The sequence below is a fragment of the Struthio camelus genome, chromosome 4, assembly GCF_040807025.1.
Source record: "Struthio camelus isolate bStrCam1 chromosome 4, bStrCam1.hap1, whole genome shotgun sequence".
Lineage (NCBI taxonomy): Eukaryota > Metazoa > Chordata > Aves > Struthioniformes > Struthionidae > Struthio > Struthio camelus.
The window spans coordinates 81,111,712-81,129,911 of NC_090945.1; the positions used below are offsets into that span (position 1 = coordinate 81,111,712).

An 18,200-nucleotide genomic window follows, 5' to 3' on the forward strand; every position below is an offset into this window, starting at 1 on the left:
ATTATAACTTCTTACACTTTGCTCGTCTTTCAGGGTCAGGCGTTCCCATTTGACACAGCGGCACTAATAAATGTTTTGCTGTTTTCAATACTTTTTTAAATAAATACTTTTGGGCTTTTTTTAAAAAAAAAAAAAACGTAATGAATGAAAAGCCAATTTACAATAAAATAACGTTCAACGTCTTTTACGTCGAAGCTGACACCTGCTCTGTCCCTGCCCCAAACTCGGCGTTATGGGGCCTCGGCGCCCCGCTCATGGCGTCCCTCTTCCCCCCGCCCCATCTCGGGCGAGGAAGGGGGGAAAAGGGAGCCGTCGACCCCTTGGCGGGAGCAGACAAGGCCGAGGGTTGGTTCAAATGTGATCGCCCCACCGCCACCCCCTCTAATTCCCTTCACGCCACGCCGCCGTCCCGAGCAGCCCCCGCTCCCTCCTCAGCCGTTAACGGCCGCCGGCGCCATGGCGGGGCCGGGCCCCTCCCTCCCTCCAGCCGCCTCGGCCGCGCCGCGGGGAGGCCGGACGGGGCCGGGGGCCGAGCGGGGCCCCGGGGAGGGCGGCGTGGCGGCTCCCCCGGCCTCGGGCTCCCGCCGGCGGCGGCAGCAGCAGCGCTCTGAGGCCGGTAAGCGCGGCCGCCCGTCGCTGCCCCCGCCCCGGGCGCGGCTCCCCCGCAGCAGCCTTTGCTCCACTCGCCTCGTCCCCGACCCCCCTTCCAGAAGGTTCCCCCCGCCCCCGGCAGGTCGCCCGGACCCCCAGCAGGGCTGACCCCCCCCCCAACAGAGCTCCCCCACCCCCCAGCAGGGCTGTCCCATCCCCCCTAGACCCCCCCATCCTCCCCAAAGCCCCCCAACAGAGCTCCCCCACCCCCTAGCAGGGCTGTCCCATCTCCCCTAGACCCCCCCAACCTCCCCAAAGCCCCCCCCAACAGAGCTCCCCCACCCCCCAGCAGGGCTGTCCCATCCCCCCTAGACCCCCCCAACCTCCCCAAAGCCCCCCCCCCAACAGAGCTCCCCCACCCCCCAGCAGGGCTGTCCCATCCCCCCTAGACCCCCCCAACCTCCCCAAAGCCCCCCAACAGAGCTCCCCCACCCCCTAGCAGGGCTGTCCCATCCCCCCTAGACCCCCCCAACCTCCCCAAAGCCCCCCCCAACAGAGCTCCCCCACCCCCCAGCAGGGCTGTCCCATCCCCCCCTAGACCCCCCCCATCCTCCCCAAAGCCCCCCAACAGAGCTCCCCCACCCCCCAGCAGGGCTGTCCCATCCCCCCTAGACCCCCCCAACCTCCCCAAAGCCCCCCCAACAGAGCTCCCCCACCCCCTAGCAGGGCTGTCCCATCCCCCCTAGACCCCCCCAACCTCCCCAAAGCCCCCCAACAGAGCTCCCCCACCCCCTAGCAGGGCTGTCCCATCCCCCCTAGACCCCCCCAACCTCCCCAAAGCCCCCCCCAACAGAGCTCCCCCACCCCCCAGCAGGGCTGTCCCATCCCCCCCTAGACCCCCCCCATCCTCCCCAAAGCCCCCCAACAGAGCTCCCCCACCCCCCAGCAGGGCTGTCCCATCCCCCCTAGACCCCCCCAACCTCCCCAAAGCCCCCCCAACAGAGCTCCCCCACCCCCTAGCAGGGCTGTCCCATCCCCCCTAGACCCCCCCATCCTCCCCAAAGTACCCCCAACAGAGCCCCCCCGCCCAGCAGGGCTGTCCCATTTCTCCTGTAGGCAGAGCTCTCCTGCCTCCCCCAAAAAGCCCCCCCCCCCCCAAGCAGCCCCCCTCCGGCAGCTAAGGGATGGGAGCTCAGCGCACCCATGGGGACCGCGGATCCAGCCCCCGAGGGGTGGTTTTTCCCAGGAGGAGGTTTGGGCTTTTTGCACACCGGCATCCGCGCGAGGGATGCCGCAGATGCCGGCAGGCACCCCCGGGTTTGCTGCACGGGCTCGACTCCGGCTCGAGTTTTAGCGTTACGATCGCGCCGGCATCCTTCCTCGCGGGTCAGAGGGGCCGTTCCCAGAGCGCGATCTTTGCTTGGGGGGTCCCTGCGAGGGCAGCACCTGAAGTCAAAACGAGCCTGGGGCGCGGGGGGGGGGGGGGGGGAACAGGCTGCTGTGCAAGGTTTTCACTCTGTACGCCTTAGCCTCCCGTGGCTGAGAGGCACCTCGGGAAAGCACGCTGCTGTGCAGTAGGCTTGCCTTAACTACAGAGGAGCGCACGCTTCTGTTGAGGGGAAAATCGCAAATTGAAAATCTCTGTGCTATTGAATAGATACAAGATAGAGGTTCAGCATACCGTGTTGGGGCAAAACCAACTGACTGCACGTATCCAGGCTGAGGAGGAGCTCCGTGGGAAGGGATCTGCGAGGCTGCAAGCTGCCTTGAGTCAGTCATCTCCCGCTGCTGGGAAAAGCAGCGAGCAGCCGGCCGAGTGATACCGTTGAGATGCTTCGAGCTGATAGACTGAAATTAACGGTCAGTTTTGGAGGTAAGGACCGTGGGTTTGGTTGCGCTTAGGCTACCAGACGTGATGTCTGGTTACCTGCTGGAGATGGGGAGGTTGCAGGAGTTGGTCTGTGCTGGTTTGCAGGTGGGCAGCAAGGATGGCTTTTAGTACACAGACAGTTTGAGGATAAGCCTTGTTATTTGGGAAGTGGCTCTATGTCCAGCGGGGTTCCCCCAGCACATGCTTCCTTCTGGGCAGCTGGGGCAGCTGGGGCAGGTTCCTGCTCAGCAGCGATGTGGATAGACAGCCCCGTGAATGCATCCCTGGCTCAGCAGCATCGTGCTGTCCCTGCCGCCCTGTCAGCTTGGGGCTGCGTCATGGCAGACGGCATCTGTAGTTCCCCTTTTGTGACCCCTTTTGCACCCTTTGCGAGAGTGTCCCTGTCCATGTATGCTGTTGACCTGCTCCTCCCTGACAAACCGCAGACCTCGTTTTCATTAGGCGCTGCACAACTATAAAATGAGAAACCGTTTGTGTCCCAAGAAATTGGGAGAAAAAGAGAGAGAGGAGGAAAGTCACTGCGAAGGCTCGCTTGCTAGCGTGGCCTCCTCAAATAGGTGTTTTACCGGTGGAGGCATCCCCAGGGACGTTTCTCCTCCTTTATCATCACACACCAGGCTTGCATAGTAATGCTCTGCTTTCTAACAAACTACGGAGCAGCTGCAGTCTTGGCTCACGCCAGCGATGAGGAATGAAGTGTATTTTACGTATATTATGCAAATTCTTACTTATTTGGTTTAGCAAGCAGCAGAGAAGTGGAATCTGCCAGTAAATATATTTCCAACTTTCCTAATTAAGGTTTTAAAGTGCAGTCAGCCTTGAGATTGCAGGGTTCCCCTCCCCCCCCCATGAAAAGCTATCCATTTAGTGATGAAATTAACCTTTTACTTGGGATTTGTTTGCTGAATAAACTAGGTCATACTTTCTATATATTAAAGGAAAAGTGCTGAAATGATAGGGTTGCTCTAGACTTCTATCAGGCAGAATGAGAAGAGAATCTAGCCCAGGAATTTTTAAAGGGAGGCAAAACCATTATGTCCAAATAAGAAGAATGCAAGCCCTAAGGCGTCTGAGGCTGGCAGGAGACCTGGGGTGAGCCCACATCTAGGTGCCACAGGGCCATTTATCCCGTTCACTTAAGAAGGCTCCTTACTGGAAGGGTTGAAAGACTGGTATTAGAGAGTCTTCAGTGTGCTTTATCAGTAGCACAACCACAACGTCCCCATGAGCTGCTGCAGCTCGTGAGTGTTTAGTAGCTCCAATACTTATTTTGTGACTGAAGGTACATCCCTTGGAAGGATGGCATATCCTGCTTTGTCACAAAGATTTCCGCAGCGATTGTAAGATAGTATCATCCCCTGGTTATCTGTATTGATTAATAATTCTCCAGGTATTCAGGAGTAGCATTTCTTAGCGAGAAAGAGAAGAATTGCTGGCTGCACAGTCACAGGCGAAAAAAAAAGAAAGAGAGAGAGACATCAAGCTTGGGTGTTTGGCTCTAACGCAAACCGCTGATGAGCTTTCAGGGACTCTCTATTGAAGATCGTTGAAAAGAAGCCAGAAGCAGCAGGATTCTGCTGTCCGGACCTTGAATGCAAAACTGACGTTTCAAGTAAGAAGAGAGTCTTCTTTTTTCGGAGTATTTGTTGTCAGAGAACTCACCAAGGATGTCAGAGGAGGACAGTGTCTCATTTTCCCTACCTCAGTCTGTCCTGGTGTCATACCCCAAAAATAATATGATACGGGACAGTGTTTCTGTAATGCTTTGTGAGTGTGGATACTTTAGTCACCTCTGTTGGTGTATCACTGCGTCACACTCATGGGTGTATTCCACATTAAGCAACTTGCTGTTAGTTTTCACTTGAGAAGATCTAACCCAAGCTATACTGGCAATTACTCATAGAGCGTTCGTCTTTGCGAACTCTAATAGCTGTGTCCTACCTCTACTTAGAATTTATCACTGCAGTGTCTGTTCATGGGTGGGTGCCAGAGCAGTGATGCTTCAGGTTCAATGATCTACTTTAATTACATCTGTACTAACATTTCTACATACTATGCAACCATTTGAGCCCAGTCGTAGTTTGCAGGAGGAGGATGTGAGTTTTAAACTCTTCTGGTTTTGTATTTCATCTAAAAAAACTCCTGACAGTCCAACCCTGCATTCTCATCTATAATTGTTCAAGGCCACAGGTCAATATCAAGGGAAAATAATTGAAACTGAGTAAACTTGATTGCTGTTAATGTCTTGGGAGCCTGTCTTAATGCTGCATGCTCTTCTGGGAGAACGTAAGACTGGCTGGGTTGTGTTTGCCTATTTAAACTGGTTAGGGGTCAACGTACGGCTGAAATCAGAGGACTGTTTTTAGACTTCCGGGTGCGTGCGATGGAGGTTTGAGGACGCTAGCATCTCCTGGTAGGTGTGGGAGATGGCAAATGAGCTGGAAGATGGAGCTGATCGCTGTGTAATGGATTTTCAGAGGAGTGGATTCGGTAACCTGACTGGCTGGTGTGGCCATGAGCTGTCATCTGGGCTCTGACTAGGTCCTGCTGCTTCATCAGCCCAGTCACCGCACTGTCTGCGTGAACCATGTAGTGAGGAGAGCAGGCTGAACAATTTATCTGCTAGAAAATGTGGTCGCGTTGAAATCAAATCTTTTGCAGGAGCTCATTTATTTTGATGACATCTGCAGTGGGAGCATTAGATTAAATGGCTTAGATTCTCTAAGTTCATATCAATAATGTGAAAACTGGAGATAGGAATTTTTTTTTTTTCCTCCCTCTATGGGATATTTTCCTCTTGTGTTATCAGGATGTGAAACGTTGTCCAGGAACCTTTTCCTTATGACTGTTTTACCTGAAAAGCCATACCCTTTACCTACTCAGGGGCCTGCCACAGAGCTTGATGTCCAACACACCTGCTTGTTCTTAGAGCTTGGAGGGGCAGGAGAGCTTCAGTTCCCAATCGGCAAGCCCCAGCTCAGGTGAGGAGGGACAGAGGAGGAGATTTCTGTTTTAGTTTTTCTAGCGAGTTTTTCATACTTCCAGGGTTTTTTTTAAACTTGAAAGAAACGAAAACACTAAATTCAGCAAATAGGTGGAAGTCATAGGAGGAAGCTGAGGATATGTAACAATAGGTGGGTACATGTGATATGCAAATAAATATTATATATTGGGGAAAAGTCAGTATTGCTTTTACAGAAAGAAGCCCTGCCTCACAAACATACGGGAGGTTTTTGTGAAACAACAGGCATGCGGATGAGAGAGATCTAGTTGGTGTCGTCTGCTTGGATTTCTGAAAGGTTTTCAATATGGTACCTCACGCAGGGCTTTTAAGAAAACTCAGTAGTTGTGACTTGAGACCTGAGTTTGTTGCATGGATAAATAATTGTCTGAAAGATGAAAAGAATGGTAGAAGTGGATGGTGAGTTATTATGTAGAAGAGAGAGATCAGCAATGCTTCCTACAGGGACTGGTGCTGGGACACATGATGTTCAATACATCTGTAACAAACTGGAAAAATTGGTAAAGAGTGAAGTAGTGATATCTGCAGATGCTACAAGGTTTAGTCAGGGTATTAAAGACCAAGACTTATTAAGACTTAAAGATTTGCAGAAAAGCCTCCATGAGACCCATTGACTGAGAATTAAAATAGATGAAGAAATATGACTCTATAGTGATGGACTTTGGGGAAGGAGAAAGGGAGGGAACCATCCTAAAAGAGTGGGCTCTGAGCTGACCATTACCACTCAGGAGATCTTTGTATTATGATAGGTGGTTCTATGCAAAGGTCAGCTCAGTGCTAAGTGCCAATCAAAAAAAGGAAACCATGTTAGGAATTATTATGAAAGGAATCAAGGACAAAACAAAGAGCAGCATTATGCCGTTATATAAATCCACAGTGCATTTACATCTTGAAAACTGTTTGCGATTTTGGTCCATCCAGAGGCTCAGAAGAGCAGCAGAGATGGCCAAGGATCTGCAGTCGCATCTGTACGAAGAGGAATGAATGTCTATGTTAAGAGATGAGGAGGAGGCTGAAGAAGAGACCCTCAGCAGTGTTGAGAGGGTGGATGGAGACTGATTATTTGCTCTCTTTTCCAGTACAGGGACTAGAGGGCATCCCATGAAAGTAGCTGGTGGCAGGCTCAAAACAAAAAGAGGAGCTTCTTTGCACAGCGTGTACCTGAGCTGTGGGACATTCTTCTACAGAACGTTGTGGATGCTAAAAGGTGAAGTGGGCTAAAGGAGAGGCAGGAAAAGTTCATGACATAGAAGTCCTTTGGGGGTTATTTAAGACATAGAAAATATCTTTGGAGGAAGTTCCTGGATCACAAACTCTTGGAACGCAGAGCATACACTGGGGAAATATTGCTGTGTGCTTGCCTTGCTCTTACAATCCTTCTAAGGCAATATTTTTTGCCACTATGAGATAAGGTATACTGGACTGAGTGGATATTTTTCCTGACCCGTTCTTATGTTGCACTCAGTAGCGATGCACTGGGGATGTGGGAAGGACCTGAGGGTACTGTGGGAGCAGAGTCAAGTCACAGGGGGAGTGGAGTTGTTGAAATGTTAACAGTCTGATGTTTCAAAATCACTTTTATAATTTTCTTTTCTGTATAAGCATTGACTTTTTGTTCCCATTGGCCACACTAATTAATTTTGAAATGCTGGAATTTCTTGCAGAGTGTTAGTCCTACCTTCCGACTAGCTGCAAGCCACAGGTACCTGTGCCACCATCTGATCAAAATCTGGGAACTGAGCTAGGAAGCTATGGATGTGAGTGCACGGATTTCTTTGACTTAAGCTAAAGAGCCAAGTCTGCCATTTGGGAGTTGGGAACTTCCTCTCCCAACTGGGCACAGAAGAGAAACTCAGGTCTGAGGTCACTGCTGCATCTGAGACATCTAAATTACTTGCTTAATTGCTGTAAGCTCCCTGTGTGATTCCTGGCACCTCTGGATGGTGATTCGGACCATAGGATGGAGCTGCCCACTGTTCTCCAGTGGCTGTAGAAAGCTCTTAACCTGAGAGCCTAAAAAAGTAACAGGACAACCCAGGCCAGAGCAGGTACTGAATAATGGCTTATGAATACAGCCAGCCTGGGCAAGCAGTCTGACCCAGACTGTGGATGACAAAAATGATAATGAGAATATATTTTATGACTGTGATGACACATTGCTGTTAAATGGGATTTAGCAGAGCTGCTTTAATTTTGGCTTTAGTTTACTTGGCCTCTCTGCGCTCAGTGCTTTTCTTTCTTTTTTTTCCCCTGTGTCATGCTTCACCTAATGATGTACTTTTCATTCACAGGGGAGCTTTTAATTGTCATGAAGAACTTCAGCCAGTGCTGCACATTTATAGTCTTACCCTCAGGATTGCAGATACTTCTAACAGACTGATAACAATGGAACAGTGATGGCGCAGACACAGCAGGGTAGGTGTATTTTTTTTTCTTTTCTTTTTCTTGAAGAGAATGTACATAAATACAGTTTCCATCTCTTTCCTTTCGTAGATCTCAAATTCATTTGTGTTAAATACCTGGATTTTTTCTTTCTTTCTTTCTTCTCTTTCAGATTTTATCAGTGGGAAGATGCTGATGGATGAAAATGCATCTTGGCTCTCTAATTTCTCCTCTGCTGCCTCCTCCTTTGTGAAAGGAGGTGGAAACTGGGCAGGGATTGGCCTCCAGGAGGTGGTCATTGGACTGATACTTACCCTTATTGACTTGACCACGCTCCTGGGAAACACAGTGGTCTTTATCTGCCCTGTGGTGGAAAAGAGGCTGCGCACTGTCACCTATATGTTTATCATGTCTTTAGCCACGGCAGACTTCCTTGTAGCGTGTCTGGTCATGCCGTTTAGGTAAGAAGCGCATATAAAGTAAGATCTGCCTGCAGTGTATGCATGCAACATCATTTCTTCTAGCTCAGCAGCTGCTGTGTGAGCAGGGGTGTCTAGCAGTTCATGTGTTGTTCTTAGGGCTGAGCTTCTATGAGCTTAACTGTGTCTGTGGGTCAGTGAGGATGCATGCTTTTATGCCTCAGTTTCCCTACACGAGCTTGTTGACTAGGTTCCCTTTATAACGAATATCCAGGGAGACTGCCCGAGGCTTCCCCTGTTGGCTACAGAGGGGCCCCAGCAGCTTGTCTAAACTAGGTATCCAGCTTTTCAAATGGCTACGGTGCGATGAGTCCCATTTTCCAGGACGAGCTCTATGTTGTTCCCAGGACCAAGGGGGTTGCTAGGGTTGCTAAATGTTTTTGCGCACTCTGTTTGGGGAATGTGAGATGAGGACTGTCGTTGGTGTCAGTATTAAGCATAACGGCTACACCGATTCTGCTAACGTTTCAAAGGTAGGGGGAAATCAGACTGTATTGGTCCCTTGTTTTTGCCAGTCAAGAGTGACCGTTGAAATCAGTGGAGTTAGATTCTGCACCTTTGATTTTATATTGCTTTACCATGCCTTTTAGATTCTGGTGGTTGAAGGGAGGAATAAGAATGACCCTTACTAGCGAAATAAAAGGAATGCTTTCAGATTAGTGAACTCGAAAGGTTATTGCCGAGTTGTTATTCTTCATAGTTTTGCTGCAGCACGGAATTTTTATTATTCTTTCCAGTTCAGTCAAAATACCTGTGGAGTTTGTGGGGAAGGTTGGTGAACTTGTAAAATAAATCTTTTACCTACACAGAGTTAGAAAAATTGCAGTCTGCAGTGGGAGAGCAAATGTCATTCATTTCCTTTTGGGGGAATGTTTTTGTCTGTATTATCAATTTGCAATGCTGTCAGATAACTGTCAGAGTTGACATGGGCACAAAGGCCGTCTTCCCTCTCTCTGACTGTGTAAAAGTAAGGATTTTATTTTAGTGTAAGCAGGATAATTTGTTAAGTAGGTATTAGATAAGTAGGGTATATTCAATGAAGGAAGAGGCGTTTCTAGAGGGCAGATCACCCTGCCAAAGTCAATATCGAAGGGAGCTTCGCTGCTTGGGTAAAATTAAGTAAAACAAACCCAGAGACATGTTAGGTAGTAGGCTCTGGCTGTCTTGTGCTGCAAAGCGGCCATAAGTTTGTTTAAAGTAAGTGAATGCACTGTGTTTAACATTCTTAGAGCAATATAAAGAAGCCAAAGCCTATTTTTCACATGTTCTGCCTTAATCCTCATAGCGCTGCCTACGCCTCTGAATTTGGCACTGAAAGATATTTTTCCCCCCAAAATTATAAAATGAGTTGTATATATTTTCAGGTGAAAAAACAGTTAATGATGCCTTTTAAACAGTATTGCTGCCAATTTCAGTTCTAAGTGCTTTGAATATTTAAATGCAGGTTCTGAAATCATCCTTCTGTATTTAGCTGTATTTACCTTCACCTAGCGCTACAAATACCTGCTTTGGGGTAGCTCTAGCTCCAGCTTAGTTGTATGATAATCCGACCTGCCCCCGTCCTATTAAAGACATTGGGATTTAAGGTAGGGGTTCTGCAAACACCTGCCTGAGGGAAGGGCCGCACTTTATTTATGGCTGCCTGGTGTGAAGTCTTGCAAACTCTTTGTGGGCCACTTGGTGAGGACCTGGCTCTGCCAGCTCAAGCGTGTGTTATTGCACCCCCTGATGGGGTGGCTTCTGGGTCATGTCTTTCCCATGTTCTCAGCTTTATATCTATATTGCTCTTTTGAATTGCTGCTTGCTGGGTGTTTGCTCCTTGGCTTGAGTCTTAGCACATGCCAAAAAAAGGGGGGAAAAAAATGACCCTAGGAGCAGTTTTGGCTCAGGAAAGGAGGCTTTGCAATAGAAAGCAAAAAAAAAAAAAAAAAAAAAAGTAATCCAGTGCCTTAACTTCATAAGAGCAAGACTGCTGTTTTGCTCTTGGTCCGGTGTGTTCGAAGGAGCAGTGCAGCTGTGCTTAGCTTGTTGTCTAGGTACGCCCGTCAGCCCAGTGGTTTCCAGCCTGAATGTTTCTAGCTTATTCTTTTCTTTTGCAAGCATAAGTGAAACACTGAGATGACCTCACTTCTGCTCATACTGTGTATTTCATAATGCTTTTATTATTCCTTTTAAATCTGGATCACTTCAAGGCCTGCAGGGATTTTATCCAAGAGATAAGAGTGAAGAGGTATCTGCTACTTGGTGCTGTGAGAGCACCTGGCAGGTCAGGCGTATGCCATGGAAAGGGTAAATGTTCCCCTGCCCTGCATGTGTAGACAGAGTTAGGTGCGTGCTCAGCCGTGAAGACTGAGGTGTGCAGAGACATTGAAAGCGGAGGATTACCGTCAAGGTGTCCTGGCGCTCGCCCCCGGGCACTGCTTGGCCTTGCAGCATCTCTGGGATAAGGAGGGTTCCTGAGGAGTGACACCAAGGCACCAAGTCTGCTCTTGGACCTGTGCTTTAACTTACAACATCCTGTTTCCCTGTCTTTAAAAAAAGAGTTTAAAAAACCCCAAAACCCTAGGAACAGTTTTGGCTCAGGAAAGGAGGCTTTGCAATAGAAAGAAAAAAAAAATTGTCATCCGATGCCTTAACTTCCTCTAACACATCCCTTTTGGGGGGTGTGTGTGTACAGGGAGTGAACAGGTTAGTACTTCTGAGGCCCTCCGTTCTGCAAAAATGGAGGCCACGAGGGTATGCAAACAAGTTCTGCTGTAGACTTAATATCTGCTTGAATTTTTGCATAGCGTCTTGCATAATGAAAGCGTGCCTAGGGTTGGGGCCCTTCAGCAGCACAGTAACCTGTTAACGCACTTTGCAGCAATTGTTGGGCTGTGAAACAACCTTTACAAGTAGTTTTAATGAATTGTTGCAAATTAGATGCAAACCGGGCATTGTTTTCTAACTCCTCTTACATCAACTTGATTATTTTTGCCCTTGCTAGATGGCGGAGCTGACCTAAGTGTGTTGCAGTGCCACTGCCGTAGCTACGCTTCGTTTGACCACAAAGCTGTGAAGGTACAGCTTAATTAAAGCTTTGCAGGGATAGGTGGTTACTCACCCTTTCACATAAAATTCAACCACAGGAGTTATTTGAGCAGCACCCTAATAGCTACATAAAGCTGGTAAAAGAAAGAGGAAGCAAACTGCATGTAATTGAATGCTATAGAAACATGCATCAGCCTTCATACAGCTGCCATATGTTCCTTCCCTGGTTGCTCACTTCTTACAGGGCCCCCCCACCGACTTTGCTAGGGTAATTTTGGCATAATGCCTCCTTTTTGCTGGGTGTTTTCCTCACTGAGGCATTTGTGAGTCAGATAATGTAAAAGACGCACAGGCTTCCTCCTGGGATTTTCTTTTTTTTAAACCCAGGAGTTGAAATCCTTCAGTTTTGAAGCCTGAGCCCAGATGAAAGCTGAGTTTCTTGGAGGAGGGAGCCCACGTCCCAAAAATGAGGGAGAATTCATAAAGCGCTGTGCTTCATGGCATTAAATCAGTCTCAGTTTCTAACTTTGGTTTCTACCTGTTTTCCCTCCCAGTATCATTTATGAGGTGACAGGGATGTGGCTGTTTGGGAAGCTGTTCTGCAAGGTGTGGATCTCCTTTGACGTCATGTTCTGCACTGCGTCCATCGTTACTTTGTGCTTTATTAGCTTGGACAGATACTGCTCGGTGGTGACCCCTTACCACTATTCAAGAAGGATGTCTCGTGGCAGGTGAGTGTATTTGCTCCTCAAGAAGTTGGAGGGCAGCCACTCATGTTTCTCACTGAAAAGCCCTAAGGTTCCTGTTCCTATTCTGCTGGAGATTTTCTGTGCGAGAAAGACAGTTCTCCATTTCACGGAGTTACTGAGGACAAACACTGGCGTTACATGTCCACATGGTTATTTTATCTGCAAATTTTCACTCTGTCCCTGTTCAGTGCAGGCCATTGCAGTTCTAAATGAGCTATTCACTGCTCAAAACCAGAATAATTTGATAAAAAGATCTTAGCGCCATTTAAAACTTTGCAGCTGGCCTGATTTGATAGTGCTTCTGGGGAAGCACTATCTTTTGAGCTACGGATGATTTCCTGGATGGGGTAAAAACAAGTGATGTGGGCTGACTTGGGCCTACAATGTCTGCCTTGGTAGATATTTCAAGGGGTGTTTCCTCCAAGGAGAAGGATAAATGACACCCAGAAGAATTCCTGTAGCAGTAGTCTTTCCTCTCTTACAAAGCGATCTTAATGGGGGGAAAGGGGAGAAAACAGGATGAGTTTTTAAGCTCCTGCCAAGGTTTCACATGTAACATTCAAACGAGGGCTGCTGGGTGCATGGTTCTCCAGACTGGTTTCTTGCCAGATTTCCTGTATCATCCCTTTACAGTCCATTTGTTGTTGGCCTTTCTCACTGGAACAGGGTCCCAGCTGCCAGTATGGCTTGGTGGATCCCCTTTTAAACTGTAGGTATTTAAATGCAGAAGGGCATCCTAGAGCGAAGGATGTCATCTGTGCGTTTGGGTGTCTTTGAGTGCGTTTCTGCTGCTAGGACTGCTGAATGTTACAGCACCCACAAACTTCCTTTGAACAAGTGCAGTTGTCGAAGGGTGGGCATAGAGGACGCCGCAGGTCCAGCGGCTTTGCTGTCATAGCTACACTGCCGCCAGTAACTCACAAGGTGGGTTCCAGCTCTTTTGGGAATGTCTTTTTCCCAGCTGCAGCTCCTGCAGTGTACAATTTGCAGAGCGCGCACAGTTGCCAAAATGGGAAGGAGGGCTGTGCAGCACACATGGTGCAGAGCAAATGCTGTAGTGATGCTGAGCATCTGCAGCATCCGTCAGCTCCACCCCTCTTGCGGGCAGGACCCTTAGAAGATGACCTAGTGACGTAGAGTAGCAAGTCATTAGGGATGTTCACGTATGGCCTTGCTGTATCCCAGCTTTCTCTCTGCTCTGCCACTTCTCAAAACCCTCTGGGACTGTTGTTCAGTGATATCCCACAGGGGTTACCATGGGGATTGAATCGTACTGGATGTTCTCATCTCAAAATAACTCAGACCCTCTCTGCCCTCCCTACCTCTTTTCTTTTGCAGATGCATTGTAATGACCTGCATGGTTTGGGTATACTCCTCCCTCATTTCCTTCCTTCCCGTCATGCAAGGCTGGAACGAGATCCCTGGGGTCGATTTCGATGCAGGCAGAGAATGCATCTTTGTCACCAACTGGATTTTCGCCATTGTAGCTTCTGCCCTTGCATTTTTTGTCCCTTTCATGGTCATGTGCAGCATGTATTTCTTCATTTACCGAGCTTCACGGCTCAAGGCCACACGGATCATGTCTCAGACTCTGGAGATTCACTATCACCCCAACAGCAAGCGGCAGAACCACCTGCAGCTGGAGAACAAAGCCACGCGGACCATTAGCATTATCATTTCTGTCTTTGTGCTGTGCTGGCTGCCGTACTTTGTCCTGAATGTTTGGCTGGCTGCCAGAGGTGCCGATGCCACTAGCACGGTCTTGGTTGACACCTTCAAGATCATCACTTGGTTAGGTTATTGCAACTCCACTATCAACCCAATGCTCTATGCTTTCCTGAACCGGGACTTCCAGCGGGCCCTGAAGAAGCTGCTCATTTGCAGGCACAGGTCTCAAGTGGACATTGGAGAAGACATGGTTTCAATAGCCACGTTTTCCAAGACTGCTCCAGACTTAGAATATAACATGATGATGCCGGTGCCTAACGGTGCTCTGAAGGGCAAACCCAAGCAATAGGGATTCAGGATCAGTTGCTAGAGGTTGTGGTGTAAACAGTGCAAGAGCACATCCGAATGGAAGAGTAATGGGTAAGAAAGTAGCGGAAGGAGAGGTTGGAACGGGGAGCTGTTCGTTACAGCTGGGGGCATACAACAAGATATTTCTTCATCTTCCGTGGTGTTTTGAATGAGGAACTCTGCTGTTTTGGGTGCAATTTGTTTTAACTACTGAAGATAGTTTCTTTCTTGCTATTAAGTTTTTTAATGAATATTTCTTAAGATGAATTCAAACTTCATGCTGGAAAAAAAATCAGTTTGATAATGTGAACTTGTCTTACTCTGCTTATAGCCTGGTGATCTCCCAGAACTGAAGATGGGACATTATTCTTTCAGATTAGGTCACTGTAGTTCTCATCTCGCAGCCTACATCACAAGTTCGGCAAATTGTAATAGGTTCACTTGTGTCAGTCTGTGAACAGGGGTTGGAAGGATGTGGTCAAAGAGTAGAGTTAACTCCTGCAGAAAGCCCGTGTGTGCTGAGAGCTTGTGCAGTCTGCGCAGGGTTCAGCTAACATGCTCGCTTCTGAAATACAGAGGGGCTTAGTGTTTTCAAGCTTCAGACTTGGTGTTTGATGGTATAAGATTGGTTCAGCATCAGGAAGGAAAGGGTAGGAGAAATACTCTACACGGTTTTTCTTTGGATGCCTTTGTAAAATCTAAGACCATTGCTTCAGTGTTTTCTGTGAATTATCTATGACAAGTCTCCTTAGTCCCTATTTATTCTGGAAAGGGACCTTATGTCTTAGACCCCACTGGAGATGAGCAAGGCTTGCTGAAACATTTCTCTAGAGCACCAACTACCCAAGGAGCTCAAAAGAGGTTACAGGTGACTGACACCAGCCAAATAGCAGATGTGACAAGGTGTTACTGCTTAAGTGTAAGTATTTTTTGTGCTGTGGTGTCTGTACATTGATGCTGTGAGTGTAACCATATAGAGTATTGCTGGACCACACAGCCATTAAAAAAAGGATGATAAATATCCTTGCTTCTTACTACTAAAATCCCAGCAACGATTTATGGACTTCAAGCAGAAAGTATAGAAGGGCAGGTCATGAATGTACATATCTGGTCAGCCTGTTTCAAACAGGTACGTGCTTGTTCTTATCATTCCTGAGTGCTTCACTGGACTTCAAACAGCGACTCCACAGGACTGGTTCCCTGGAGGATGACGCTGGAAAGGCAGGACTGCACCTGAACATCTCTGCAAGTATCTAACACCGGGCAAAAGCAGGAACTGAACTGCCAGAAGCACCTCAGAAAACTTGAGGACCACAGATTTTCTGTTGCAGTCACAGGAGGGCTGGTGAGCGCTCAGATCACAGCCATCGCTGCCCCCTCTGCACGTTTCAGGTACAGGCTCATGCTGGTTAACATGTTAGAGTCACTGCACCGAGATCCTGGTCTTACATCGCTCTTCTGCGGACATGAAACACTTCAAAGATGGTTTCTGGAATGGCTTTTTTCTGGTCAGTATATTCTGAGTGTTTACTTGCCCCATGTTGGACAGGCAAGGCTGCTGCAGCCCAGGAAGCCAAGCACAGCCGAGCGATACCCTGGCCAATATGTAATGCTGAAACCCCGGAGTGAGGCACTTGGCGGGGTGAAGAATGTCACTTTATTAAGAAGAAGAGAGGGGCAAGTTAGTCAAAGGCCTGAGTCCTTCCACTTCTAGCACAATGGTAGCATGGAGGAGGACAGACCTAAAAAAGGTGTAGCAGACTGCACGAAGCCGCTGCCTGAAGTTCCTCAGCTACTGAAGGCACAGGCACAAAGAGGCAGAAGTCCTTGCTCCTTAAGAACCTAGTTCGGCAGGAGAGGAAACAGCTCTGATGCACAGTTGCAACGCTTGGTGCTCCTGGCAAATGCATCGTCATGGAGTGTATCGGCACTCCTAGCTCCTTCAGGTCCAGTAAATACCTGGAAGGGGTAAGGAGGATAACCATGTGATGCTTTCCTGGTTCCGGGAGGGCGTCAGTGGGAGACCAAATGGGCCTGAAAGCAGACTAGGCAGTATCCTTGCTCCTGACAGCCCACTCGTTTTGATAAACGAGACAAGGATTGGGTTCTAGTCCCAAGAGCTATCCAAGCTGTCGGGGAGGGAGCAGAGGTAGAGGCACCATATTCTGCATTGCAACGGTTCAGGACTCAAGTGCTTCTACCCTGTGTAGAAGAGCCTGAGCCCAGAACGCCCTTTTGCAGCTGGCAGCTGTAGTAGCCTGCGTTCAGGTGTCCCTCAGCAGAAAAGGAGTTGGCAGAAAGGCGCACACTGATTTCCATGGCCACAGGAAGACAAGAGACCTGAGGCAGCCTGACAGTTGTTTTCTAAATTTTGCACAGCTGCTCCTAAATTGAAAGGAGGCAAATTAACTGGTGAGTGAAACATCAGCTGTTCCTGCCAACAGGGCTGTAGACTGGCCTAAGTAAAAAGTGGGAGCTCAAGTACAGAGGTAGCACAGACCATTGCAGCTATTGTCTGTACATAGTTATCCTGAGACAAGCTTGCCCTTCCCTGCTTTCCATTCCAGCGTGGTCACAGAGAGGACACATACTAGACAAAGGCCTTGGGGGGGGGGGGGGTCTTCAATCATCTGAGCTGACCGTAGCTGGGAAGAAGAGCTCCTGCAGAGGGGTAGGGGAGGGAACGGGAGAGTACACAGTATAGTTATAAACTGACTCAAAACAGGGAAAAGCATGTAAAACAGTCCCAGAGCTGAGGGTGGGGGGGGGGTGATGGCTTTGGGTTTTTAAGCCAGGTGGGTGTTTCATGTCACAGAGAAGTGTCCTTTTCCCTGCTGGTGGGCAGAGCGAGTGGAGCTGCCAGAGGCAGGGAGGTGACTGCACGAAGGCAACACATCCAAGCGCAGAGAGACAACTGCTCTAGTGAGGGAAAGGACGACTATCTTGGCCAAAGCCTGGAGAAAAAAGGAGCGAAGACAAGAATGACGCTACAGAATCCAGTGCTAAGAGGAGCAAAGATTCATCAGTTCGAGTAGTGAAGAGCTGAGAGCAGCCAGGTGCTTTTGTGGCTGGGAACCCACCACAGAGGATGGACTCTCTGCACAGGCCTTTGAGGATAAATGTAACCTCCCAAAGGACGCAGACAGCCCTAGTGTGAAGTTACTTTTTTTTTTTTTTTTTGGGGGGGGGGGCACTGAAATGCTGCAGGGCCCTTGGCATAAGCAACAGCACAGCTTTACTCTGAGTTATGGGTATCTCGTTCTTCCCTTCTTGCCATCCATCTGTAATCACTGAACTGGGGGGAGGGGGAAGCTAGAGGCACCCATCAAAGGGGCCAGTTGCATGTGCATCTATAGCTGATGTTATAAATTGGGAAGTCCAAGGGAAGAGGGCACAATTAACTGTTCTGTCTTGACCCAACTCAACCTGGTAAATGTCTGGTTTTGACTGAATATTAACTAACTACAGCATTCTGGCTTCAGCAGGGTCAGTATCTAGGACACAATCAGAAAAGAACACAGGAAAGAAATCTCGTAACCCACTTCTGCCTTATCATAAGGCTGCAGAGTGCCAGCTGGTTGAATTGCTAGTTGTAGTGTCATAGCACAGTGCAGTGATCACCTGAAGGACCTGACTCTGGCTTCATTTTAAGGAACTCATTTCAAAGATTACAGCTTCAAAAATTTAAGATTGCAAGTAAGTTACTGTAAAACAGAAAAATGCATTTATGCAAAAGTAGTTCTAACAGTGTAAAAATTATCCCCTCTTCTTCCCCCTCTGTTAACACTTGAGAGATTATGTCCAGGCTTCCATAATCCACACCTCAGCTTTTGAGAGCTCAGTTCCCCCCCACCGCCTTCTTCAGATAACATCTTGCTTTTGAAGTGCGATATGTATGTTCATCTTTACATATCCCGTACACTGTGGCAAGCCTGAGACGGGAAAGCAAAGCAAGTTAGAGAAATGGTCTTTCTGGCCTGTTCTGACGGCACAAGGCTGCCATCTGCAGCATGCAGCGATGCAGGTTTTGAACAGAAGCA

General features: G+C 48.3%; 1 protein-coding gene across 4 annotated transcripts; it reads left to right on the forward strand.

Annotated features, from left to right (window-relative positions):
• The first annotated feature begins 528 nt into the window (after positions 1-528).
• On the forward strand, positions 529-18,194 carry LOC104151324 (histamine H2 receptor). Of its 4 annotated transcripts, XR_011141138.1 has the most exons (9): positions 529-616; positions 2,249-2,464; positions 6,584-6,711; positions 7,169-7,261; positions 7,796-7,919; positions 8,059-8,347; positions 11,950-12,126; positions 13,483-16,128; positions 17,006-18,194. XR_011141138.1 is itself a non-coding variant. In XM_068943736.1 (8 exons), the coding sequence occupies exons 5-8, from the start codon at positions 7,901-7,903 to the stop codon at positions 14,159-14,161; spliced, it is 1,164 nt and encodes a 387-aa protein (XP_068799837.1). In that variant the 5' UTR covers positions 529-616; positions 2,249-2,464; positions 6,584-6,711; positions 7,169-7,261; positions 7,796-7,900; the 3' UTR covers positions 14,162-18,194. The 4 variants fall into 4 exon arrangements, 3 of the variants coding, with proteins under 3 accessions (XP_068799837.1, XP_068799838.1, XP_009684369.1); XM_068943736.1 differs by having other exon boundaries at positions 13,483-18,194; XM_068943737.1 differs by having other exon boundaries at positions 6,589-6,711; positions 13,483-18,194.
• The last annotated feature ends 6 nt before the right edge of the window (positions 18,195-18,200 follow it).